Source organism: Seriola aureovittata, chromosome 5, assembly GCF_021018895.1.
Source record: "Seriola aureovittata isolate HTS-2021-v1 ecotype China chromosome 5, ASM2101889v1, whole genome shotgun sequence".
Taxonomy (NCBI): Eukaryota; Metazoa; Chordata; class Actinopteri; order Carangiformes; family Carangidae; genus Seriola; species Seriola aureovittata.
In genome coordinates this window covers 25008743-25036588 of record NC_079368.1, presented here as the reverse complement: position 1 = coordinate 25036588, position 27846 = coordinate 25008743, and the positions used below count along the sequence as shown (strand labels likewise).

At 44.2% G+C, this 27846-nt stretch overlaps 1 protein-coding gene across 1 annotated transcript in view; it reads left to right on the top strand.

Moving 5' to 3' along the window:
- ptch1 (patched 1) overlaps positions 1-27846 on the top strand; it is a 51910-nt gene that overhangs the window by 8561 nt on the left and 15503 nt on the right. The window contains exons 3-16 of the mRNA XM_056377069.1: positions 8854-9043; positions 9475-9544; positions 9729-9820; positions 11442-11640; positions 11774-11895; positions 14344-14491; positions 16236-16367; positions 16474-16629; positions 16943-17041; positions 18367-18492; positions 21838-21956; positions 22620-23298; positions 24068-24377; positions 25770-25912. Coding sequence (XP_056233044.1) covers positions 8854-9043; positions 9475-9544; positions 9729-9820; positions 11442-11640; positions 11774-11895; positions 14344-14491; positions 16236-16367; positions 16474-16629; positions 16943-17041; positions 18367-18492; positions 21838-21956; positions 22620-23298; positions 24068-24377; positions 25770-25912 — 2585 coding nt within the window. The remainder of the gene's footprint in view (positions 1-8853; positions 9044-9474; positions 9545-9728; positions 9821-11441; positions 11641-11773; positions 11896-14343; positions 14492-16235; positions 16368-16473; positions 16630-16942; positions 17042-18366; positions 18493-21837; positions 21957-22619; positions 23299-24067; positions 24378-25769; positions 25913-27846) is intronic.

The following is a 27846-nucleotide window of genomic DNA, read 5'->3' as shown; positions in this document are numbered from 1 at the left end:
GCACTTTTGTGTATATTAGCTCTACCTGGCGAAAGTAGATGTGAAATAACTTTTATAAAATTGCTCGTTAGCCACGCTGTGTGTGTGTGTGTGTGTGTGTGTGTGTGTGTGTGCTCTCAGGGCGAACGCACTCCCATTCACAAATGACATCCTGAGATGCCTCCAAGCTCTCTGTTTACATTTTGCATTCTTTCAGGCGCTCTTATTCAAAAACCAGAGCCCTGCGAATGACCAACCACAGGAGACTGTGGAGAGAATTACCCTCCCCCCTCTACCTCCTTTTCTCTTTCTCTCTCTCTCTCTCTCTCTTTCTCTCACTCATTTCTATCCCTCTCTTTTCCTCCCTGCCAGAAAGGTCTCTCTCTTTACCCGAGCCCCCCTCCCCTCCACCAGCACTCCCCCGTCCCTGGCTGGAGAGAGTGGCCTCAGAATGCCAGATGTATTACAGAGTGAGCCACGGCAATGTAAACACTCAGCCCTGCCATGAGAGCAGGGTGGTCTGGCCTCCCTCCTTCCCTTCCCTCCCCTCCTATCCCTCCCTCCCTCTTCCCCTTTCCTCTCTTCCCTCCCTCACAGCGCTGACTGCCAGAGGGGTGGAGAAAGTACAAAACAGCAGAGGGAGAGTGTGTGTGTGTGTGTGTGTGTGTGTGTGTGTGTGTGTGTGTGTGTTGGGGGAAGACGGAGCGAGGGAAGAAGCAGGAGTATAGTAGCGGTAGTGTGTTTGTGTTTTGGCTGCAGTGCCTACCGTACACCAGTGGAGAGATTGGGGTGTGGATTGATGCTTCTCAGACTTCAGCGCAGAGAATTTTTACTTGCAAACATACTATAAACATCTCCAAACTGTGCATGCATGTGTGTGTGTGTGTGTGTGTGTGTGTGTCGCTGGAATTTTTTAGCCCCTCTGGCACACATGGGTTACGTACGTAGCCGTATAGTTCATTGCAATTCCTACAGCACAACGTCATAGAATCTGGCGGTAACAGCAATTACACCAGTACAACACACGCACACACAAGGCATAAAGATACAGAGATATAAAACGTTTCCTCTCTCAGATGATTGAGAGGTTTGGAGCTTCAGCATGAGTCAGTATGCGTCAGAGTGAACTAGTCTCCCGCACTGAGACTTCCCTAGAAGCCTTGCCCAAGCATTAGGACAAGGGAAACACTTGTGACCTGACGCCAGAGGCTGTTGTGTTATTAAGTGCAGCGAGGCTTGGTGCATGTCACTTTTCTCTGTCGCTGTCTCCCTGATTTTCTTTTTTCTTTTTTACGTCCAACATCTTTGTCCAGGGTTGGAAAAAAATGCTATGCTCCTCAAATGTTGCTTTTTTAAAAAATTCAAGTTTTGAAAGCTTTATTTGATCCGTTTTTCCTGCTTACAATGAGTTCAAAAGTAGATTGAGCTTCAATTTCAGTGTCAATCATCAAGCTGGGTACTGAAATATCAAAATGTGTATCAAAAGCCAGTATGGCTTGGTCAGATTCTTTAGTTTATTTACTCAACCAGGGATCAGTCTTTTTTTTTTTTTTTTATTTAAAGCTGCTCTTATCACTATTTCTATATAACCAATGACTATCTGTAATATGAAAAGCCAAGTGACAAACTCAGGCTGTAATCACCCAATGGTTCAGTTACCTTCAACTCCTTGGTGCGTTTTAGTGTCTTTTAGCTCATTATTTTGATTTCCCATCTGCAGCGTTACTCTCTTAGCGAATAGCTAGCGAACGCAGTGTCGCATCTATCGGTTTAAGAGCCAGATATCTCTCTCAGGAGTTGGTGTAGCGCAAAACAGTTTTAAAATGAATACTGGACTTAAGCCAGTCTGAAGGTGCAGCAGGGAGCAACGCAGGGGGTTAAAGAAAACAAACACAGGGTTGTCCAGCACAAAAGTTTAACCTGACCCAACTTTTACCACAATGCAATGCAGCATCATCCGGCAAGGTACTGCATTGGTCAATCACATACATGCATTTCCACATTCCTGGTAGATTACTTTGTGCCACGAACCCCGTATTTCTGCTGTTTACCTCCCAATCGTCACAACGAATGGTCAAATAGTTGCAAAGTTGTCGAAACCCTGTATAATAGTATCATGATTTTGGTCTGAATGTGCACTTACAGATCAGGTCTCCAGGAACACAACTCCAAATGAATGCTAACAACACATCAATGTTGTGTTTACGGTTTATTGCACTGCCCCCAAGTGGCCAAAAAATTACTCACGCAGGTGTATTGGAAAAAAGAAAGTCCTGCTGTTGGCTCTGAAACTCGAATATCGCCTTAATTGATATTGTTGACATATAAAGCCCTGGTGAAATTATGAGTGCAAAGGTAACTATTAAAACCTTTGTGCATGAATGAAGCACCTTTTTTAAAAAGAAATACTTTTTTTTTTTTGTATATCTTCCTTTCCTCCATTCATGCTCTCTCTGTTTCTGTGTCTTCTTTTGCACACTTAGGAATGTGTGTGATTTTGGCATACCTGAAATCATGGGCCATCTTTCCAGGAAATGACAGAGATGGCTGGCTGAGATTGGCCGCTCAGGCTCATGTCACGGTCTGTTATGGCTGGGCTGTGTGCCAATCACAGGGCAGTAAATGCAGCAGGGGGGAGGGCTCACCTGGCTTGAATTCGACAGGGACTGCAGCACTGACAGGACGTATAGGATGAGATCGTTTCTTCCCCGACAGAGCTGGAGATGATGGAAGAGTCTTTCATTTTGCTTAACAAAATGAGAGTGTTCTATCAGTGGCATCAACACTCATACATTCTCATGGTCACCTATAACAATTAATACATCATTTGCCTGACACCTTGGGAATTTGTAATTTATCCTCAACCACTCCACACATGCATGCACATGCTACAAACACAGACTTTCTGTCAGCGTTTTCTTCTCCTACTACTTTTTCCAATGCTCTGTGAATCCATTGGCATTAAATGGGATTTTTTTTTTGGGGGGGGGGGGTAGAGTGGGACCTGAATGAAGGCAGCAACGTGGAAGAATCTGCCCATTGAGGAGTGTGTGAATGTACACCTCGGGCCCAGGGGAAGCTGCATTGGGAGCCAGCCGACTGCTAAATACACCCATTTTAGGGGCTGCAGGGGCTGGACAGGTGATTAGCATAATCAGAGGCGAGGGGAGCCATACATATGGTAATGCTGGAGTTGGGGGGTGAGGGTTGGTGATATGGGTGTGAGGTTCGGAGAGGAAGGTGGTGGTGATTGGGGGGCAGGGGTTGGCAGCTGGGGTGTCACATTTGTGTCAAGGGTCGGGGTCCTTTTGGGGGGGGGGGGTGGCTGGGTGTGCATTAGGAGACAATCAGCTACAGCTGCACGTCAGAGCACTTCCACTCTCTGTTTCTTGTCATTTCTCTCGCGCTCCTTTGCATCATCCTCTTACTTTTCCACTCTTCCTCCGTAGTCACCCACAGTCTACCTTGCTTGTTTTACCCTTCCTCTGTGTGGCAGCCCCCTCCTCTCTGAAAGCTGAAAGGAGAGAGGGAAAGAGAGAGGGGGGTCAAAGAGAGTGAAGGGGGCTCACCATGGGTCAGATAGGGTCTCGGCTCTCTCAGTGAGGCCTTTCATCACATATTTGTGGCTGTGTGCACACCTGCATTGCAGAGCCCACATTCAAAACTTCTATTACGACCTATGCATACTACTGTGTATGCTGCTTTATTGTTAGCACTCTTGCCACTTGCTGCTACAACAGAGAGAGAGAGTGCAAGCTGCCCTTAATCTAAAAGTACTGAAAGGAGGATAAGGGGGAATCAAGATCCACTTGCTAAAGATGGATATTGCATAAGCGGCAGACCAGTTGTTGCAGTGTTATTCAAGTATTTTGTGGTTTTGATAGAGGAAGAAAAGAATGGTGGATGGTGAGGTCACACTTTTTTTCTTCTACTAATGCAGTCCAGGATCCGATGGAAAGGCTTGAGATATTGTTCTGATTCCAGAGAAGTCTGCTTGTGTTGCTCAGTGGTTAAAGAAAACCAACAACTCAAGCAGATTGTTTCTGTCAGAAGTTGTTACTTTGACAGGAAACTGTGGCACATTGAATTTTGTTGTTAGATATTGTTGGATCATAATTAGAAGTGATGCACACACACTCACATTTTCACAATATCATCAATTCTTGATTCCTTAAGTCATGCCTGCAGGCACTTCAGGCTTTGAATGAGTCTATCAAGATAGAGCAGTAATACTATGAGGCGGCAGATATTTACTTGGCAGGAAAAGATGGAGGGAGGGACGGACACAGAGTGACAGCAGATGGAAGAAGGTAGAGGCAGGGTTGTTCAGCAAGAAAACAGGTGGGTTCTCCTCGGTGATCAAAGCTCTGTCAGGTGATTGGCGGCGGCAGCTGAGACAGAGATGAACAGGAAGGAAAAGAAAAGAGAAAGTTGTAACTGTGAAGAGGGGACTTAACTGTGGGAAACTCTTACCTGAGCAGACTGACCAGGAGAGACCAAGTGAGGTCAAATGAGACGCGGATTAGTAACAGGATTAGTAATTACATTATATCGTCTATGAATTATTCTTTAATTTCTTGGGTAACAGCTACTTTAAAGTAGTCTTACTATAAGCAGCTGCGTCTTCAGGTTGCCTCAAAGTTGGTATTTCTGTTTGATTTTTCTCTGTATGCTGACGTGTGGTGGCGTACCTGACAGACTGCCCACTCACAGGGACTAAGATGTCAGGTCGAAGATATACTGTATGTATGACAGAGAGAATCAAGCAACTCTGTATCTGATTTTCCAAACGAAACCATTTACGCCAGCTTGTACTGGATATGAAGGTGACGACACTTCTGTCTTCTATCTGAAAACAGTCATGTGAAAATACACAATACGTTACATCTCACGCAACAGGTGTCACTTCCCTTTTTTTTTTTTTTTTTTTTAAAGTATATTTTTTTGGGCTTTTTATGCCTTTATTGGACAGTATAGTGGAGAGTGACAGGAAACGGGGAGGCAGAGAGAGGGGGAATGACATGCAGCAAAGGCCGTCCGATGCGGGATTCGAGCCGGGGCCAACTGCAGCGAGGACTGTAGCCTCTACACATGGGGCGCCTGCTTAGACCACTACGCCACACGACGCCCCGTCACTTCCCATTTTAAGTAAAAAAAACAAAACAAAACAATAAAAAAAAACATCTGCATCCATGTAAATAAATGTATTTTCATATTTTGACGTGGTTAAAATATCCTTTCAGGTAGCGTCCTCTTGAAATAGCTTTACGCAGTTTTGGGGGGAAATGGTTTTCCAGATCACGTCCTCATGTAGGTGTTCTCCATTCCTCTAGCGGTATTATATGGGGCGTGGGGTATGGGAGGTCGCTGTAGACTTGGTGGCAGAGAGATGACCTGGTTTTGGGGGGGCTTCCTCCTCACCACAGGCGGTCCCTGCTGAGAGGGGGCTTAATCCAGCTAATCCTTTCTCTGCACGCACACACACACTCTCTCACACACACACACACACACACACACACACACACACACACACACACAGAGAGATGTGTTCAGCCACATGCACGTACAGTATACTCCCGTATCTTCTTGTAGCAAGGTCATATATTATATCAGATCGCTGTTGTTGGTGGTGAAAGTCGCGGTGGCATCAAACTGATTCTAGATCTGCTAACAGAAGGGAAATAAAAGTATTTTAATTATTTATCATTATATGTGCAAATATATTCAGGTACATTTAGAGATAGCGTCGTTCCTTTTCCTGTCAGTGGGAGGTGTAATGTTTGTACGAACAGTATGAGCAAGGTGTGTTTTCTGTCCAGCGTCACACTCGGAGAGAGTTGTAAGAGTTGTTTGCCACTGGTGGCTGCGTGTTTTCCTTGAAAGTGTGAGATGCTTCCGTTGTCAGGCGTCAGTGATGTGCAGGGGGTGGGGCTCTGCTGTTGTGTGTTGCATGGAAAAGAGAGAAAGTTGGCGAGGGGAGAGGAGGGTGGGCTGGCTTTGACAGAGGGGCCAGGCTGATTGCCATCATGATCTGGCCAATCACAGAGTAGAGCTGAATAGAGCAAAGAGAGAGAAAATGAGAGTATAAAGAGGGGGGGGGGTTCAGAATTGAAAGGAGGGAGGGGGTGATGTCAGTTCCTTAGAAACCTACTTTCTCTCCCTTCGTCCCCACCGCCCCCCGTTCCCCTATTTTGAGAATAGGGGGGACCAGGGGTTAATGTTATGCAACACACTGAATACCCACACTGAGGGCTCAAATACAGTGACACACATAGACCTGCTTCTCTTCTCTTCCTGTGTAGTCCTATTTTTGAGAGGTAATCAATCGTTAGTGATGCTTCCACAGGCACTATAACACACATACACATAAATAACACACATACACAGGTGGCAGCGCACATTAACTCTTCACATGTGTCTGGATTACGGAGAATGCCGACGTAAGGCAGTGTTGACAGGATCAGATAAATGATTAACAACCATTTCATCATCATTCTGTCTATAATACAACTAAAAATAATAATAAATTCCATCCCTGGAGTACCCAGAGCCCAGATTAAATATTCAAATTGCTGCTTTTGTTTTGTCCAACTTGGAGTTCAAACTTTAGTTCGTTTTTTTTTTTTTTTTGGCTGTTGATCAGAGCAGCTGAGCACATTTAAGGCCTCACTTTGAGCTTTTGGTAACGTCACATGACTAAAAGAATAATCAACCATCAAAGTGAATTTGCTGAAAGAGGAGAGAGTGATGCAGGCTGGATAGAATACAAATGAGAGAGTTAGAAAAAGAGCTGGTATGGGAAGGATTTTAAAGTCAGTGACACTTTATTTTAGGTCACAGCAGCTGAGCCTGGAGCAGGACACCTTCAAGATATCAACACATGCCGGGGTCAACCAGTTTTCTTAGGAGAAGGAATATGGGAATATGTGTCATTGAAGAAACACAGCTGTGTGTACACACACACTCTCGCACATGCTCGCATGTACACCAGTGCGCACATACACATGCACTCACACATATTTTCTTGGTCCAGCTGGGGTGTTAATTTCACCCCAAGGCTGTGTGAGTGTTGACCCCAAAACGCTGTAACCTCGTGAAGTGTGGAATTCTCTAAGCCTGAGGCCGTAATGTGCTGTTTCCTGTAGAGAGAGAGTGCATTCCTTGACTTGTCCCATTCCTTGCTGCTTGCTGTAAACCCAAGGTCTTTGGGTGGCAGTCCACAACTTGGAAAGGGTTCAGAACAGACAGTGAGTTCTAAGGACGATCCTCCTATCTCTTTTTTTTCAATCAGACCTTTCTTCATCTCCTCACACATGTAGAAACACACTGAAAACGGATGCGCTTCTTTCTCTATACCTTGTGTTCCCCTTTTTCCTCTTGGCACTGCAGTTAAACTGAGCCTCGGGCCAGCTTTGCCTTTGAGCGCTGACGGTGTAGCAGACAAGTGGACTTGTTAGTGCACTGTCAGCGTGCGTCGGATCTAAATCAGTTCCATGCCTGCTCTTTCTGAAGGGAGGGCTGGTGTAACGTAGCGGTGTAGCTGGCGTAGCAGTGGAAAGCATGTCGCTCCAGTTAGCCCAGGCCTGCTATTAATGATGAGTATTATAAACATGCCTTCAGACAGGATCAGATGGGAATGCTGTTTGGGTCCAGAAAAAAAGAAATCAAGTGTGTTTTCCTAATGCCCCAAGACATGGCCCCCTCCCTCCCTGTTCCATTGGTCTGACTGGGTGGTCCAGCCCAGCAGAACAGGCATGCTTATGTTCAACTTTAATGCCATTACAATGGGCTGAAAATATTCAATCTATGCCTGCTCTTGCATGAATTGAACGGAATTGTTCAATTGGATTAAGGCATAATAAAATGTTACAGATTTTTCACACAGTTAGCTCTCTCACTGGGCAATTTTCATGTTGTGTGTGTGTGCGTGCGCGCGCCCGTGCGTGCGTGCGTGTGAGCAAGTGAAAGAAGATGACTATAAATTGCCCGAGCTTTCACAGAGCATTCAGTCACTGATGACAGAAGGGGTCAAATCCTCTGCTTGTAAATCAGACATACAGTGAACTGAAGAATGCACACGCAGGCACATGCGCAAATCTCAGGCTAAATTGAGGCTGAAACATGCAAACACATACTTTTATATAGCTCTGAAATTTTACAGAAAATTTGAGACTTTGCCCATGCTTGCATGACTGCAATTGCCTGCATTTGTGTGTGTGTGTGTGTGTGTGTGTGTGTGTGTGTGTGTGTGTGTGTGTGTGTGTGTGTGTGTGTGTGTGTGTGTGTGTGTGTGTGTGTGTGTGTGTGTGTGAGAGACTTTGCCAGACCTGCCTTGGCTGTACTGGGGTGGAGCAGGGCAGCTAAAGGGCCTGAAAGGCTGCTTTTGTAGCTCGGGCTAGCTGAGAGCTTAGAGCGCACGCACAGGGCTTAGTCCCACCACGATACTGGGAGCAAAGCCTGGAAGAGAGCCTCTCTCTCTTCTTTATCAAACACACACACATACTGTCACACACACATATGCAGTCAATGTGGTCTGGCGCTGCTGACTTGTTAGCAAATTTGAGTAGAAACATTGAGCTGTTTTTGTGAAATGTGGATTTGTTGGATGATGTTAGTCTTCTGGGTTCTAAGGAGTGAGGATGTTTGGCATTGCACTGGTACAAGCTCACTGTAAACAAAGTGCTTTTGTGTTAGATATGAGTCTCAGCTATTGAAAAATTATGTTAGAAAGGTTAATATTTGTATTAGTTATATAGATTTCATGGTTTTCAAAGCCAGCATAAAGTACTTTAATTATTTCTTACAGTGTGTTTGGATATTTGCGCAGAGGGTTCGGATTTGCAGGTTTAAATACATTCACTCTTCTTTTTCCAGTTGGTGGGCGTGTGAACCAGGAACTGAAGTACACGCGACAGAAGATAGGCGAGGAGGCCATGTTTAACCCTCAGCTGATGATCCAGACGCCGCGGGAGGAGGGAGCCAATGTACTAACAGTGGACGCACTCCTGCAGCACCTGGAGTCAGCTATCCGAGCCAGCAGAGTTCATGTTTACCTTTATAACAGGTGATATGGTTTTGATTCACGTCTATCTGTAATTTAACCATCGTATTTTCCAGCTCTGGACAGTCGATAGATCAAATAACATATACAACAGATGTGTGGAGCTAACGATGTTCATTTTCTATTGACGTGTCAAAGAGACGACTGTGGTAATCTTTAAGATCATAGTTTCTGCTTTATATTTCATAACACTTTGCTGTGTCAAATGTTTTATCCATCTCATCTATGTGTATGGATGCAGTATATGCAGATATACGGCATACCTGTGTGTCTGTATTCAGGTGTGTTTTGGCTAACAGCCCCTCTTGATGACAAAAGATTTATTACCACTTGTTTTTATCATTCTTTTTTATCATCAGTCTAGCCTGAGGGGCTCCAGCTGTTATATGGGCATTACCAAAACTAAACAGAAACTTTTTTGTTCTCCTTTTCAGACAATGGAAATTAGAACACTTATGCTACAAATCAGGAGAACTAGTCACAGAAACTCATTTTATGGATCAGGTAAGACGCAAAAGGTTTAGTATGTCAAGTATTGTCAAGTCATTTTTATCACGACATCATCAGTGCAATCACTGCTTTTTTGTCTCTTGCTGCTTTTTTTCCCTAATATCAACTTCCCGCTGTGAATTTGTGTCTCTTTTGCTGTGTGTGCTGTGCGTGTGTGCGTGTGTGTTCATCCAATTAGATCATAGAAAAGCTACATCCCTGCCTCATCATCACCCCTTTGGACTGTTTCTGGGAGGGAGCCAAGCTCCAGTCTGGAATGGTCTATCTCCCGTAAGTACACAAAACTCCTTTTTACTAGACAGAATCTGTATTTTATGATGTGTCAGCACAATCACAACATGCCAACCCAGCATATCATTAGATCGACCAATCTCTTTCAAGCACTATCATCAGGTCAAATGATCAAAAGCTTTTTTTTTTTTTTTTAAATCATAATTGGGCACATGTAGAGCTTTCCTCACAATGAGGCCTGCTGGCAAAAATGATGCATGGGGACAATAAGATCTCGAATGCTGAGCTGGTGAGTGCTGGTTATGAAATTAGTGTATATGGTAACAGTATCGGTATGTTCAGATTGTTTTCGAGACGCAGAGCGAGGAGGAGGAGGAGATCTGGATCTCTAGATCTTGTTTTTGCCCCTTTAGTAGAGGCTGCCCAAACATGCTCAACCCATCCAAAGAGACACCACAGAGGAACAAGAGTGTGTGTGCATGTGTGTGTGTGTGTGTGTGTCCTGAACTCGTCCCCTCTGAAGGCTCTATTGTAGTGGTTGCTGGCATGCGTATCGCTGGCGATAGTTTCTCTCCAGCCCTGGGCCTCACACCATTGTCTGGCCCTTCTGTTGCTAATGGCCTGCTGCTACAGTAATACTCAGCAGACCTTTACCTCTGCATGTGTGTGTGCACGCACATAGTGTGTGTGTGTGCCATTGCCATCAATGCAATATACGTGTGTTTTGTCGGTGTGTGAGGGTGTATCAGCTTGAGTCGCTGTCATCGGACTATGTGAATATGGTGTGTATGTGTGTGTTGCTTGGTTGGTCTCAGATGGTAAATAAGGTTTTTACTATGTTCTGGTTCGGAGGCTGGGAATAATAACCCAAGCCTGGTTAAGCACATACAATGTAGTCTGAATGACGGAGAGAGGGAGATTCAGAGAAAGAGAGATTGGAATGTGTGAGGCAGAGAGAGCATAGAGGGACAAGGACTGGTTTGGAGCAGGAATTTAGCACCGTGCCACTGCATGATGGGAATTGGTCTCCATTTATCGCTTTGTGTCACCTAGCGAGAAAGAGATTATGTCCCACTCTCAGAAATTGGAATTTGTGTCTGTCTCCCTTTACAATTCTGTTGCATCTAATTAAACAAGTGTCCTGCAGAACTAATATTTTTTAGAATCTAATCAGCCTAAGGAGTTTAATTTGCCTATGAACAACAAGACAAACACAACAAATACTGAAACCGATAAAACAGTTGATTAGCAATTTCAGTTATTGTCACAGTTTTGGCCATCATTTCCTACAGTTATGATGAATATACTCATCGATGTTATCACAGAGATCTGGAAATGCGGCCGTATTGCTACAAGAAAATCTAACTGGCTGAGAAACACAAGCGGTCAATCAGACAGGGTGTAAATAAGTCATAAGGAAGCCAGATTATCTGATCCACTTTATTCAACTGAAATTCAGTTCAACTGAAAACAAGAAGGACCAAAATGTTGGTAATAATAATACATGGTTAATATGGTAGATTGGGACTTTGTGAGTACGATCTTGTGATTACGAGTACAAAGGATGGCTAAAAGTACAAATACACTTATCCTTGGAGTAAATTTAACACGGTTAAAGTAAAAGTAAAAACAGTTTTCCTATTTACTTTTAACTTTGCAGAGGTAAAGACCCTCTGCAATGGACCAACTTTGACCCTAAGGACTTCCTTGAGGACTTGCGAAGAGCAAATTTCCCCGTGGAAGCCTTTGAGGACATGTTGGAAAAGGCAGACGTTGGACACGGCTACATGGACAGACCCTGTCTCAACCCCGCTGACCCCGACTGCCCCCTCACCGCGCCCAATAAGAACTCAACTAAGGTAGGCACACACATAGGCACACACCTTGGCTCGGAATATCTGTGTGTAAATGGAACATTTATGTGTTTTGGTAAAACAGGTTGTCTTTAGCTGTTGACAGTCATTTCCTCACATGTTGCTTTTATTGCGACAGCCATTCGATGTGGCGCGAACCCTGAGTGGCGGCTGCCATGGTCTGTCCAGGAAGTACATGCACTGGCAGGAGGAACTGATCGTAGGAGGGACCACCAAGAACGGCAGCGGACCCCTGCTCAGGTAACATACCCACACTTACACATACACACCCTCATAAACACTGCTGTGATCACTGCAGCGCTTATTCTGGAAAGAGTGTGGTTTTTTTGTTCTTTTATGCTCTCCGAAACGGCGCATGCATGCGTGCGTGTGCGCCGTGTGCTGTAAATCTTGCAGTCATTAGCAGATTCCAGTGAAATCTTAGAGCTCCAGCTGTTCCTGCTCAGCTCTGGCTGCTCTGCTTGGACACTGCCCACTCCTACACACACACACACACACACACACACACACACACACACACACACACACACACATGTGCACAGAGTGATCTATTGCCTGGCTAGTTTGTCCAAATATACAGTGATTTGAGGTACATGATCTTAATTCCAGCACAAGCACCAAGACAAAGCTTATAGATTATGTGGTATACCTATGGACATATATGGAGTTTTATGTGTGAAATAAGCTGTTTGCCCTCAGTAACAGAACACATTACATTTAGTCATTTACTGTATTACACACTATTTTTATATAAATATAAAACATGAAATACACACATTTTATTAAGCAATAAGAAGCTTCCTTTAACAGGGAAAAGCTACTCAAATTATCCAACATTTTGCTAATGGTCCACTTATTTTAATGTTAAATTTGCAGATTGGATGGTGCATGCACATGCATGTACACATAAAAGGCAAAACCTACACACACACACACACACACACACGTACTGGTCACAGAGTACAGTGGGGTGCGTTGTTTGTTTTGTGGTTATGTTTTTTCCTGGCAAGGTTGGGTCATTAGGGTGTCTGTGCGTGCCTGCCTGCCTGTGTGAGTGTGGATATGTCTGTGTTTGTGTGTGTGTGTGTGTGTGTGTGTGTGTGTCTGTATATGTATGTGGTTTAGCTGCTCTGTCCACTGGGCTGTTACTGCTGGCACTCAATTTCTACATCTTGTTTACTAACTGCCACCATTACCGTGATTATCACCATATTACAGAGATCACATTCATAAAGAGAACGACTAGCTAATGTCTACTCCTCTGGTTCATAAAACCTGATGATTTGAAAATACATAGACTGACTTGACTACTGTTCCGAAGTTGCACTCTAGTCCTTTATTAATGACTAATCAGCTGTATTGCTTTATTACCTTCCTAATGTGCACACTAAAACTGCACATTCCTCATTACACTAGATACCTCCGAAAATTTGTCCGAACATGATCAGGAACCTCGCAGATTGGGATCAGATACCTGTTTTATGGGATCCGGCACTTCCTCTGTCATGAAATCCTCTGACTATCAAATTCGGTCAATACATAAAAAAATAAAAATAAATTAATCTTTTCCATTTCCACGTGTGATCTGGAGTGAATAAAGAAGATCAGATATTGTATATGCTTTAGGGAATGTTGGCTCCACATATCTAGGTAGACCACATGCTGGCAGTTGGTTTAGTTTTTGGTGTCTCAAGGAATACTGAAACAATATATTGATCATGGACAGAAAATTAATAACAATGTCAGCAATGGACTAATCGTATAAGTCATTTATGAAGCTGAAATGATGATTAGTATTGCTGCTTTTCTGTTTTATAGATCTGTAAATGTCATATCTCTGGTTATTGTAACTTAACATGTTACTTTGGGCTCTGGATAATTGTGATTGACTATTTTCTTCAATCAAAAAACAATCCATATATTATGTGAAGTGAAAATAATGATTATTTGTAGCCAGAGGATGAATATTTTTAGACAAATTGAACAAGTGGACGTTTGTGCTGTGCGGCTTGTGGCAAATGAAGCACGTTTCATGGCTGTGGGCATCGGTATTCTTGGCTCAGCAGTCAAATCAGATGGAAGAATATTATGATTAAGCAGCAGGTGTGCTTAACACAACATTGTTTATGATGACTGTTATCCAACGTGCTCCAGGTGCTGTGGTTTTGATGTATTTCTTTCTTTTTACTGGTTAAATTAGCATCCTCTCTGGGACCTCTGGTTTAGAAATTAAATTTTGAGTTTCGGGGCCTTTTCGGTTGATGAGCTTTTGGGATTATTCCATCTTCTCTGCTTCTCTCGTCTCCCTGTTGGATTTGGAGTTCCTGATGGACTGTGTTATTATGCAAAACAACCAATGTGGGTAGCCACAAGTGTTCAGAGCTTGCACTTCTTGTCTATGGACTGAGTTTGAATAACCCAAATCCTTTTGCTGGTGATGGGAATCAAACAAAAATAGTTATTGGTGTGTCCCGTGCATTTGGAAATCCAAGCTTCAACCCTTGTTGATGTTTTTTGCACAATCCAGAAAGCCAGCTTGCTGCCTCGTTGATCTTCCAGTGTAAACTTGATGTTGTCAGTGAAGTCTTGCACCTCATTGACCCTCCCTCTTTTTGTTCTCCCTCTTTCATCCTTTCCATCTTTTCCTCCCTCTCACTCTGCCACCCTCCCTCCTTCCCTTCTTTCCAGTGCCCAGGCCTTACAGACCATGTTCCAGCTGATGACTCCCAAGCAGATGTTTGAGCACTTTCGGGGCTACGAGGAGGTTTCCCACATCAACTGGAATGAAGAAAAGGCTGCAGCTATACTGGAAGCCTGGCAGAGGAGATACTCTGAGGTGAGGGCCAAAGCGCTCAGAAATGAGAGAGAGAGAGAGAAAGAGAGATCCAGAAAGAGAGGGCAAGGAAAGAGAAAAGGGAAAAGAAATCTACCCTAAATCCTCTACAACCACATTGTAAATCACTGGCCGGATACAGGTGAACATGGAAAGGCCCCATCCAAAGCCCTGGCCCTTGATAGATACTACAACCACTGTTGGTGTGTGGTAAAAGGCTAAAGCTTCCCTCTCACTGCTCAGTAGAGAGGAGCAATAGAGCAACAGGGAGAGCATGTCTGGAATACATTAAGGGAGTACTGGATCTCTTTCCCTCTCTCTCCCCCTCTCTTCTCTCTCTCTCTCTCTCTCTCTCTCTCTTCTCTCTCTCTCTCTCTCTCTCTCTCTCTCTCTCTCTCTCGTACTCACGTACAAACACACATGCAAACACACTCAAAAGTTCACACACAATTGCTTTCCCAGCTGTGGCCCCATTGGTGGCTCATGTGTGACATCATCTGGTCTTTGTTTTGGGGGCCCCAACCTCTGTTCGACATGGTGTGACCTTGTGTGTGTGTGTGTGTGTGTGTGTGTGTGTGTGTGTGTGTGTGTGTGTGTGTGTGTGTGTGTGTGTGTGTGTGTGTGTGTGTGTGTGTGCACGCCATTCATCTTGGGGCCCAGGAATCAGTGATAGAAAAGAGGTGTGAGCATTTATTTGAATAGAGTTTATATCAATGGCAATCATAGAAGATGTAAAAGATGCCAAATTGTTTTTGTGTGTGTGTCCGTGCGTGCATGTGTGTATTTGGTGTGCATTATGCACAATTAGGCGTGTCTGCAAGAATAGCATGTGCATGCATATCGGTATGTGACTGACACATGTGCGTGTTCACACATGGGTGCAAGTGTGTGTGTGATCTAGTGCGTGTTTCCTAATGTGTGTCAGCCAGCATTGCTCCCCACTGAGCAGTAACTACAGTTCAATGTTGAAGCCATCTGTCTGCCCTGAGATAGTGAGAGAGGGAGAAGATGGGTCATGGTACTGTTCAGATTCCCCCCAAATACCTCCTACAACAGAGGCAGAGCTCATTATTCAGGGGTGCGATTTGTCTTTGTGTTTTTTTACGACATACAGGGTGAGATTTACTCATTCTATACCTGGAGACATACATGTAAACTCTTATTTATCAAACTGGCAAGAACACAGACTGGAAGCGCAGTTTGTATGTCATCTGAATGGTAAAATTTACTGTATTTATATAGAGCTTATCTAGTTTTAACGACCACTCAAAGCGCTTTTCACTACACTGTCACATTCACCCGTACACACTTTTATATATACAGGGCAACACTCTCACATACATTCACTAGCCGATGGTACATTGGGGGCAGTTATGTTGGCCATGGACACTTCAACATGCTAAGTGGATGATCTGCTCTACCTCCTGAGCGCTATGGTGCAGCTTGTATTGAATCAGTGAAATGCACCTCGGTCCTCGAGGAATACACATTCGAGGCAGGACCGTGTAAATGTACGGAGATGTTGTAATAAGAGGCTTTAAATGCACATGGAGAACTGCTGCAAATTTGCACTCTTAAATTAAGGAAAGGATGTTGTGGGGAGGAAAATATTTTACACACTTTATTGTGTAGAGACCTGCAGTGGTTTAGTTAAAAAAAAAAAAAAAAAAAAAAACAACAAAGCTCTTAGAAAAAGCAGTAGCTCATTATTATCTCTCTCTCTCTCTCTCTCACTCTCTCTCTCTAGGCGGTGCTGCAGAGTGTGGCAGCAAATTCGTCTCAGAAGGTCTTGTCTTTCACCACCACCACCCTGGAGGACATCCTCAAGTCTTTCTCTGACATCAGCGTCATCCGTGTGGCTAGTGGATACCTGCTGATGGTGAGAACCGAATCCATAGAAAGTCTTTTATTGTGACGGGTGACTTACTCACGCGATAGGTTGATTTTTAATTAAATGACTTGACGTGTCTGTTGTTCGTGTCCAGCTGGCCTATGCGTGTCTGACCATGCTGCGGTGGGACTGCGCCAAGTCTCAGGGGGCTGTGGGGCTGGCGGGTGTCCTGCTGGTGACACTGTCTGTGGCGGCTGGCCTGGGTCTCTGCTCTCTGCTGGGCATCTCCTTCAACGCTGCCACCACACAGGTAACTCGCACACATGCCACTGGACAGCTGACCCGGTCTGTTGGTTTGTAAAGGCCAAGACCTACTGATTCATCTAGACAGTTTTTTTTTTCAGTTAATTGTTGTTCTGCAGGGCTGTATGTTGTAGTTATTAAGTCATAAGTTTATACTCTATGTCAGGATTAGAATCTGCTGTATATTATAGGCTTGTTTTTGTGCCTCTAGGACTGTATAGCTGAGTTACAGTATCTTGTGTCTAACGGTCACATTGGCTGTATTACTGTTTGTGTCCTATGAAGCTCATGAAGTGTGTGTGTGTGTGTGTGCGCCACAGGTGCTACCCTTCTTGGCTCTCGGAGTTGGAGTCGATGACGTCTTCCTCCTCGCTCACGCCTTCAGTGAGACCGGACAGAACAAGAGGATCCCATTCGAGGTGAGTCTTAACATCCACACTCAACCGTTTTTCGCTCACCCTGTTCTTGCCCCTTCTGCTATCTTATCTCCTCTATAGAGGAATGTGTGAAAGCCTGTCTGTGCCTGTGATGTAGCATCAAACAACCCATGTGCCACACACACACAAAGCCTGCTTATCTAATCTCCACGTTAAATGTGTTCCTTTTTTTTTTTTTTTTTTGAAAACAGAACGGCAACCATTGCAGTCTGTATTAGATTATGAATTTTGTTTTTCCATTTAACGTCATATTTTACATTTGTCTTCAAAACTTTTGTGGTGGATTTTTATTTTTGTCAGTAGTTGGTTGCAAGATGAAATGTATTATCTGACCCAACGACCTGATTTTTTACACACTTGGATGAATATTAGGTCGCTTGCACTAAATAAATGCTCATGAGTGGTTCTGAAATCCTTGTCAGATGCTTATAATGTGGTTTAATACAATAAAAGAAAGTATTTCATGTCCTCATAGAAGTGTATATTATGACAGTACCAAGAAGATTTTCCTCACAAGCAGATCAGTGCACATACAGAATTAATTGCAACCAAAACAACAAAAAAAAAACCCACTGTAAACAGTGTAAATTTCTGTAAGCTCACATGGGTGTGTGTGTGTTTTTTTGGGGGGCGGGAAAACTTTTCATCTCCATCGGGGGAAAACACAGGCATGTATTTGCTTGTTTTTGTTTTCCCCTGCTTCCCTCTCCTTCAAGCCCTCGTCTCTATGCCCCCGCACCCCCCAGCTTCCTTTGTGTGGCTGAGATGAAAACTAAACAGAGCTGAACCTGATCTCTCCTGTCTGACACACACACACACACACACACACACACACACACACACAGACTCACACACAAAGATACACACGCCTGCAAACACTCCCTGTGTGGTCCTGCACGTCCTCACATCTTCATACAACTGCCGCCAAACTTTTCAGGGGTGTGTGTGTGTGTGTGTGTGTGTGTGTGTGTGCATATTTATATCTACTCCCTTTCTGTGTATTTACTATAAGAAACATTAAAACAAGTTCTCCAGCAGTAATTACTTCACCGAAAATTGATTTGTTTGGAGAGGCAGCAGGTCATTTTGGTCATTCTCCTTTTTCCTTCACTCTGAAGACAGAAGTAGACAGGCTCAGGTGGATCATCCAAGTCCTTCAGGGCGACAAAAAACATTGCAATCACTGTCAGTCATATCAGTATTATGATAATTGTTCATAATCGCAAGTATTACACATTTGCCTTTGGCTAGAAGAGATGAGTTTTATTGCTTTTGCTTTCATCTACCTCCTTCTCTGTCTCTGTCAGGACCGTACGGGGGAGTGTTTGAAGAGGACAGGGGCCAGTGTGGCTCTCACGTCCATCAGTAACGTTACAGCATTCTTCATGGCAGCCCTCATCCCCATCCCAGCGCTCAGAGCTTTTTCTCTACAGGTATGCCCAGTAGTGTGTGTGTTTGTGTGTGCATGTGTGTGTGTGTGTGTGTGTGTGTTTGCGTGTGTGCGTGCGTGCATGTGTGCGTGCGTGCGTGTATGTCAGAGTGAGTTCAGTCGTGTGGGGCCTCTCCCTCACTAATAGTCCTGTTCCAGTCCTCATTGGCTCCAGATTTCTTCAGACCGTAGTTTTATTGATTTCATTCATCAAAATGAAAGTGTGTGGGTGTATGCGTGCGCGTGTGTGTGTGTGTGTGTGTGTGTGTGTGTGTGTGTGTGTGTGTGTGTGAGGAGTGTGTGTTTTGTTAAATCCATCCAGCCCTCTCCCTCCCTCTTTGAGGCTGTTTAGTGGTGGGCCCGGTGTCTGTCCAGATTGTGGCTAAGGTCCATGTAACTGAATCCCTCTGCGTGTGTGTGTGTGTGTGTGTGTGTGTGCGTGTGTGTGTGTGTGTGTACTTGCATATCCTCACACTCATGTGTATGTGTGAGTGTGGAGAGTTGTAGTCTCTGTGTGGGAGGTTTGAAAAGCAATGGTCTAGCTTTTTTTGCGTGTGTGTGTGTGGGGGGGGGGGGGGGGGGGGGGGGATCCAGAGGGGACCTCTGACTCCGCTAACATCTGTCAGTAATTATAGACGTCACCAGAACAGTGAAAACTGGGACAGAAAGACGCGTCTGTCAGTCTAACAAAATGCCTCCAAAAATCACTTATTTGCTAATTCGCACAAACACTCACTCAATCACAGTGAGAGATCACAGAGAAGACAAGGTCAGATTAAACCTTTGATGACTCCTGTATTAAGGCTTCACATCAGTAGAAGAAACAGAAGGACGTACCAAAAAAAAAAATAGACACAAATATAAACCTGAATATAAACACATGAGGGTTACAAAGTAGGTTTGACTGACATATGAGCTTGGTGATTGGGTCAGTGTTGGACTTCACACATTGTCTACAGATTCATTATAAAAGAAGGCTGTTGTCAATATATTAAATCCAATGTCTGTTCTTGGTTTGCTGAAACTATCACATAATAGATCGATTAACAAAAATTCTAAAATTGCACATGACAGTCACTAGAGCGGCACATATGAGTCAACATGTGACGTGTTATGCTTGTCTCTCAGGCTGGATGTTTTTTCTGCCTCCTTGGTCCATGCACAGCAGGCAGTGTAACGCAGTCTTGTCATTTGTTGCTGCAATATGAGCAAAGATAAAGTAGGTGTGGATGCGCTGTAGGTTCACTCTGTTGGAGGCAGCAGTAGCCTTGTGAAGAAGTGGATGTTCAGTGTGAGTCCCTGGACCGACAAGACACTGTATGTGGCGTCGGGGAAAGTCAAAGAGGATTGGCCTCTTCCTGATTACCAGCACTGAGGTGCCCTTGAGCGAAACGGCAGAGAATCTCTCATGAGAATCTCATGACTTTAAGTTAATTGTATTATCTTATTTCTTTTCCATTTTGCTAATAACCTTGTAAGGAAAACATTGAAAGTTTGCAATGTTTGTCAGTTACGAGCTAAATTGATTTTCATGAAACTTATTGGTCAAACAACCAATTAACCAACATGAAACAATTAAAACATTCAGTAGACAATTTCAACATGTCTTGAGAATGTATGTATGAAGACACCACCCTCTCCCCTCTTTACTCTCTCTCTCTCTCTCACACACACACACACACACACATACACTCAGAGTGAGGCAAGACGTCGCCACAGTGAGAACAATATTAGCATGTGTGGATAGATGGCTTTAGTACAGCAAGTCTGTCAAACATGATCCATTTACCCCATGGGTCTAATCCATGCAGCCTCGTTTTACACACACACACACACACACACACACACACACACACACGCACATAGCATGCATACTTTACACTTGTGGTTTTGTGACTGTTGGAGGGCAGACTTGCAGTGAGGTAGACTATAATGCTGATACCCATATTTTATTATGGAACACAGACACACACACACACACCTCATCTCTCAGCCTCGTATCAATGCAGAGATATGTGTGAGTGTGTGCGCGTGTCTCTTATCACCATTAAAAACTTCCTGTTTTCGACTCCTCCGTCACTCTCTTTCTCTTTCTCTCTCTCTCTCTCTGTCTCTTTCCTCCGCTATGTGCTTCCTTCCATCAGTATGAAAAAAAAAAAACAAGAATCTTGTCCAGATAACAACACGAAAACACACACAGGAACACACACATTCATGCGCGGAGGACAGATGTGATGATAAATCTCCCCACTGTGGGGTCAGCTAGCGGTCGCTATGTGTGTCTGTGTGTGTGAGTGGAGTCATACTGTATCTGTCTGGACATTAGTGGGCCAATTGAGAATTAATTGTTCTACTCTACATACAGAGGTTTTTTTCTAACTCTATCTCTCTTTTCTCTCACATTATTTCTCTCTTGTTGTCAAAGATGAGAGCTGTGGAATGAGGGAGGGCGAGGATGTGTGTGAGTGTGTGTGTGTGTGTGTGTGTCTGGTTGGTGTTAAGGTGTGGTTTAAGTAGGAGGCTGCACAGTTTTTTAAGCTGGCAGCAGATATTTGTGTGTATGTGCATTTTTTTTGTGTGTATGTGTGTGTAAGGGGTGTGTGTTGTCTGTACAGCCGCACCGCCTGCTCATCACCTCAGGCCCCGCGGGCCTCCGGCTCCTTGGGTGGTCTGGCACACACACGGGATAGTGTGTATGTGAGTGTCTGTGTATGAGTGTGTGTGTGTGTGTGTGTGTGTGTGTATGTGTATGTGTGTTTCTGTAGTGGTCTGGCAACTACGCAAGATCCAGATTGTACTCTGGGCAGGGCCCCAACCTAACCCCAACCCCCACCCTCTGCTCCAGTGCACCACCTTCAAATACTTAACCACAACACTATACTGGCTTCTATTACACACACATACACACACACACACACAAGCAACACGCACATATGCCTCACTTTTTCTCTGCACACTCAGAGTTTTTGTCTTGAGAGGAATTGAAAATGTGTTGAAAGGCACTTTTTCTTTGAAGTCAGATTATTCAGATTGTGTTATTTTAAGGTAACCTATATTTAAGGTTTCACAGTGTTAAGAGACAATAATTGTTTGAGGCCACAAAATATCTTCACAATCCTTTTGCAATTCAGAACTAGTGCAGGAATGGAGATGCAGGAATATTAATTGAGAAAAAGCTTTCATTACATTTAGACTTCATACCACCAGAATCATCGTGTCACCTCCTCTGTCTCATCCATCACTTCTCAATTGTGTAAAAGTGACTAAGAGTGAATCGACAGACCATCTTTTTCTTTGATAGAAGAACCTTCTCCATAAAATAGCATAATGTTTTCTGTGTTTCTCGCAGGCTGCAGTGGTTGTGGTGTTTAACTTTGCCATGGTGCTGCTCATTTTCCCCGCCATCCTCAGCATGGACCTCTACCGACGGGAAGACAGACGTTTCGACATTTTCTGCTGCTTCTACAGGTGCGCGCACACACACACACACACACACACACACACACACACAGGCACACACACAGAGAAGCTTTTTTATTTCTGCTGAAAGTTATTGCTTCTCTGTTCATTCATTCATGCTCCGGTTTTCCTCTGATCTCTGATCTGACAATGAATAACTTAAAAACACATTTATCTCTGAGATATCCGCCTTTATCCCGCTCAGTCAAAACCTAATTACTTAAGTTGTCTGTTTCTGTAGGGCTGCGTGGTTGTTTGACTTTCTGTTTATCTGCCACAGTCTTTATTAAACTTCGCCAGTCTGCCTGCCAGTCAGGGCACGCTCGTTGGCACGGCGAGCACACAGATGTGCACACACACTATTAAATTGCCTTGTGTTGTTGGGTCACAGCTCTATATTTCATGCTGTTGGCAGAGGAGGAATAAGGCTCGCAGTAACAGAACGCTAATAAAAGAGATGATTTTTAACAGATTGAATGCATTTTATTTTGAATATGAATACATTTTTCTGCAGAGACTTTTATAGAATACCATAATCATGAAAATGATTAACAATTGCACAAAATCTGATGATGTGTGTATTCAAATTTCCCACTGTTTAATGTCCATATACTTTCACTCTTTCACACCAGTCCATGGTCTGACATTTTTCCAATGTCTTTATCTCTTTAGCCCATGTGCCAATCGTGTGATCCAGATCGAGCCTCAGGCGTACCTGGATGGGGCTGACGGGAGTCGCTACAGCCCTCCCCCATCCTATCGCACCCCTCCTCCCTCATATCGCACTCCTCCCCCAAGCTACAGCAGCCCCCCTCCCTCCTACAGCAGCCACGGCTTTGCGCAGCAGACCGAAATCACCATGCAGTCCACGGTGCAGCTCAGGACAGAGTATGACCCCCGAACTCAGGCCTTCTACACTACAGCTGAGCCCAGATCCCAGATCTCTGTGCAACCCATCAATCCAGCTCCGACCAGGAGCAACCCTAACAATGACTATTACAGCAGCAACCCCAACGGCAGCAGGAGCAGCAGCAGCAATCGCGGCAATCTCAACAACAACAGTGGGAGCCGGAGTAATGGTGGATCTCGGGGTTCTGCTGCCTTCTCCCATCATCACCCTGCACCTCCTCCCGCTGCCCCGACTTCAAGTACTAGCTCAGTTCCTCAGGGCGATGCAGCATCATCGACGGGCCAGAGCCCAGAGAACAACAGCTCCACACGGGACCTGTTGTCCCAGTTCGGAGAAGCCTCGCTGGGCCTGCGCTGCCTCGAGCCTCCCTGCTCCCGCTGGACCCTGGCCTCTTTTGCTGAGAAGCACTACGCTCCGTTCCTCCTGCAGCCCACCACCAAGGTGAGTTTAGTTTCTCTGTGTGTTTGCATTTGCCTGTTTGTAGAAAAGAGAGATGAAGAAAGAAAGGGGCGGAAAAAACTTCTGTGTGAGGTAAGAGTGTGTTAAGTGCTGACTCTCGCCGTGGTGATAACTTGAATAGGAGGGTTAGTCACAAGAGCAAATAGAGAAGAAGGAGAAAATCTGGGGTGGAGGTTGTGGTTATGTCCTATCTGAGTCACACACACACACACACACACACACACAAACGCACACAGTCTGACCTCAGTCTAGTGGGTGGCCAGTCCTCTCAAAGCCTTCCAGAACTGAAATCATGTGGTGACGTGTGCTTGACATTATTAGAAAAGTTTGGTCTTTTCATCATACGGTCAAATGTTTCTCCATATTACCAAACTGCATCATGCACTGCTCTGTTGCCTTAATCCAGTTCTCCCCTTATTGCTGATTGACTTCTAGGAAAATTCTGTTTTGTTTTGGGTTTTTTTGTTGTTTTTTTTTTTTGGCAAGAAACTTTGAGTGGTCAGATGATCAGATTAGTTGTGAAGCCAGATCATTAGGAGCCAAGTTCCTTGCTTCATAATTTTACTTGTGCACTTTATTTTTTTTGGTTAGTTTTGTGAGAAATTCCTCCACTGCATCTTTTGGAATATGCTCCTGTTCAGAATACGCCAAATGGTTAAAGCAGTAATCAGTGCAAGTTGAACGCTGTCCTGCCATCACTCTGTGCAGCGTGTTGATTGATGAAGCTCCATTTTCCTCCTTCCGTTTCCAGGTGGTTGTAATCGTCCTGTTCCTCTGCCTGCTGGGCGTCAGTTTATACGGGACCACCCAGGTGAGGGATGGCCTGGAGTTGACAGACATTGTTCCCAGAGAGACCAGCGAGTACGACTTCATCGGTGCCCAGTTCAAGTTCTTCTCCTTCTACAACATGTATGTGGTGACGCAGCGGGCTGATTACGCCCAGAAACAGCCGCTGCTGCACCAGCTCCACCAGAGGTTCCACACTGTTCGCTACGTGTTGAAGGAGGACAACGGACAGCTGCCCCGCATGTGGCTTCACTACTTCAGGGACTGGCTGCAAGGTAAAATTAAACTTGATATATAATTACCGCAACAACCAGACTTAAATTGGATTTGGTCAAAACCTCTTTGTCGGTTTTTGACAACAAAGTGAGGCAGATGTAGCAACATGATTCAGACTCAGTGTTTGATCACAGATTTTTATGTTATTAATTCCTCATTTAATATATATTCAGCTATTCATAATAGTTACAATAGTTCAGGCATGGGACTAATTTACTTTCTCATGAAACCGTTTTGAGATCATAATTTTCTTCTGAGTTTTGACAGGAATCTGCATGAGACAAGATGTTGGGCAGGAGTTCAGAAGTAGGTGGGAGTGCCAAATGGACACTGACAGTAGCTGATTAAAATCACTTGTGTCCTCCATAAGTGGGCTTGATGGAGGCGGACGAAGTGGGAGGCCATATTTTTATACTTGGGCGCAGGCAATATAGAGTATGTTAGAACCTTTGGCTGTGCAGATAATGCTGGCATTGCACACTGGCACTCCAATATACTCATCTAACTCATACTAGTTCTGCTTGTGCTAGTTTTTGTCATTTTTTATTAGAATTTATTACTCTGAAAATCTTAAATATTTGGCTATATAACAAGCAGTACACCACACCACACTATTTTATGGGAGCTTAAATTAATTTAGTACGGTGACAGGATTCACTTTGGGATGGGTTGCTGGTTGTATACCCAGCACTGACAGCTCCTAAGAAATGTGAAGTACCACTCACTGAGAATACTGTCTTCCACATGTCAGCCCGGTCCAGCAATGGGTTCATTTTCACTCACTGACTCCCCCACCCCCCTCTAACGATAAAACAGATTCTGTGAGTCTGTGTGTGAGCCGGCTGGGAACCACACAGAGTGTGTGTGTGTGTGTGTGTGGAGAGAGAGAGAGAGCGAGGGAGAGAACTGTGTCTGATATTGCTTTCTGCAATGGTGGGACAAATTGGAGCCAGACAGGCCAAGCAACGAGACCCAAAACAACATCTCCCACAGACGGACCACAGCATGGGCCTTGTGGGAGAGCCGAGAGGAGGGGAGTGATACACATATGGATTAGAGAATAGTATAGAAAAGAAGACACATGTTACTGATATATTCCCTAGTGATTGCTTTGAATCAAAAGGAGCCTGTTTTAGGCTTTTGAAGTCTTGTTTGGTGGTTACGAATGGACCCGGGTTATCACATTCATCACTCAGGCTTATTAAAGGGTTAGGGTTAGGTTGCACTGTTGTGTTATGTTCTCTTGTACTGTGCTGGGTTGTTATGTGTTGTTGTTTTCTTGTGAACTGGGCTTTGTAAGTGTGTTGTTGAGAAAGAATGAAGATAACAGGGCATGTAGCCTTTTCAAACATCCACATCTAACCAGTCTGTCTTGTTGTGGTTTCCTGCAGGTCTCCAGCAGGCATTTGACAAGGACTGGGAGGCTGGCCGCATCACCCTCAACAGCTACAGGAATGGCTCTGATGATGGCGTCCTGGCGTACAAGCTTTTGGTGCAGACAGGACGCAGAGACAAGCCCATCAACTTCAACCAGGTCTGTTCAGGATTAAAGCCGATGTCAGTTATTCCCACTATTCAAAGTTACGATATGAGAAAGTGTACACAGACTATATTTGAATGCAGACCATGCGGACTGTATACCGTGGACTGCAATCTGAGGATAGACTCGAGAGATACTGACACCAATGTCAAAGCTGTTTCGTCCTGTTATATACGCACTTACAGTATAGGGGTGTCACAAGAACCGATAATTCATTACCAAGTTGATGCCAAAGTTTTGAAAACGTGACTGTACTTGTTTTACTTTAACCATAAGTGTCTTAGACTGATGCCAGTCGCAAAGGCAAGAATAAGAAGGAAGGTAGACACAGTAACAATCACAACATGTGGAGTGGTACAGCTACAGCAATGGGTCTGCTGCGACTTGAGGAAAAAAAAAATACGCCAAGACTCGTGTATACAGATATTTTGCGTTTAAATTGGATCATCACGCTGTCGCAGAGCATTAGGGCAAGTACCTCGAACTTATCTAGACGCCTCAAAGACAGGCATCCAGATCTGTATGCACAATTCAATGTGGGAGAGTTTTAATCGTTCACTGTGTCGCTGAAATGTTCATATCCTGAAATGTTACTGTGTGTGTGTGTGTTGTGTTATTTAGTAGGGAAGAGTGGAATTTCAGTAGTATTGATACCGACTGCCAAATATCTATTATTGTGACATCCCTAGTACAGGATATCGGTTTTGCTTTGTGAGATCGGAGCTGGAAGACGCACGCCCATCTGAAAAACTGTCTTTTTGTATTCGTCTTTTTCTCTTTCTCTGTCCATCTTCATCTACTGTCTGTGATGACTTTACCGAGCCTAGGAATTTAAAGCTCTCGCTGGGGCTGCAGTCTGCCTCTGAAAAACCTATTAACTCTTCATTTAAACTATTTGTCCTCTGTGTGTGTGATGTGCATGTATGCAGGGCCTTGCATTGACTCTCCTTAGCATCAAGCCTTTCAGTCTGACACTGGGATTCCAGCCACAGTTCATAGTATGTAAGTTGGGAGGTTGAAACTGCTGCACAACAGAAATGCTTGCAGGGCCCATTAGCTCTATAAATAATTACCTTGGATTCTGAAGCCCCATGGGAAAGAATAATTAGAATCAAGATCAACTCGAATCACCAAGAAGTGGATTTATAACCAACACCTTTTATATTATCAACAACATACTTGTTGCGTATTTTTGATAAATGATAAATTGAGCTAGTTGGCCTGACTGTGCAGCTGAATGAGTTGAACCTTTGAGGTTTGTTGCATTCAAACATCAGGGCCCACTAAAAGTGACATGACAGTTATTGTCACAAACAGACAATGAGTTAAAAGGGCTTTCGGTTCACATACATCATCCACAGAAAGCAAAGGAAAAGCTCCTTCTTTCCCACACACCATCAGTAGTGTGTTATTTGATGTATTACGACAAACAATTTCATTACATATACAAAAATTGCCTTAAAAGGTATTGCTTGTGTTATTTGCCCACTATGGCTTGGAAGTCGGTGCACCCTACTTTCGTAGAAGGGCTACGGCATTTTGCTGCCCAGTGCTCTGAGGGTAGCACATGAATATTTAGGTAGAAAAGCACCCAGATTTGGCAGACCCACAAGACGTCAATGACATTGTGCCTCCAAAAAGTTTCTGGCTGCACAGACACTGGTAGAGCTGTTGACATCGCACCGCAGCTGAAGTCAAAAGAAGAAAAATGAAAGGGAGTGTACAACAGAGGTAGTTATCTTAATCACCTGACAAACTCCAGTTCAGCTGTTGAGCGTTGAGTTCAGTGCGTCCCGTCTCCAGTGTGGCACTGATGGGGTGTTTGATCTGATTGTATCCGACAATGACACAACTGAGGTCTCAGAAGGCGGTCCAAAGAGGAACTTAGTGGAAGATCAAATCAAAGTCTCTTCTATGTCAGCAGAAAG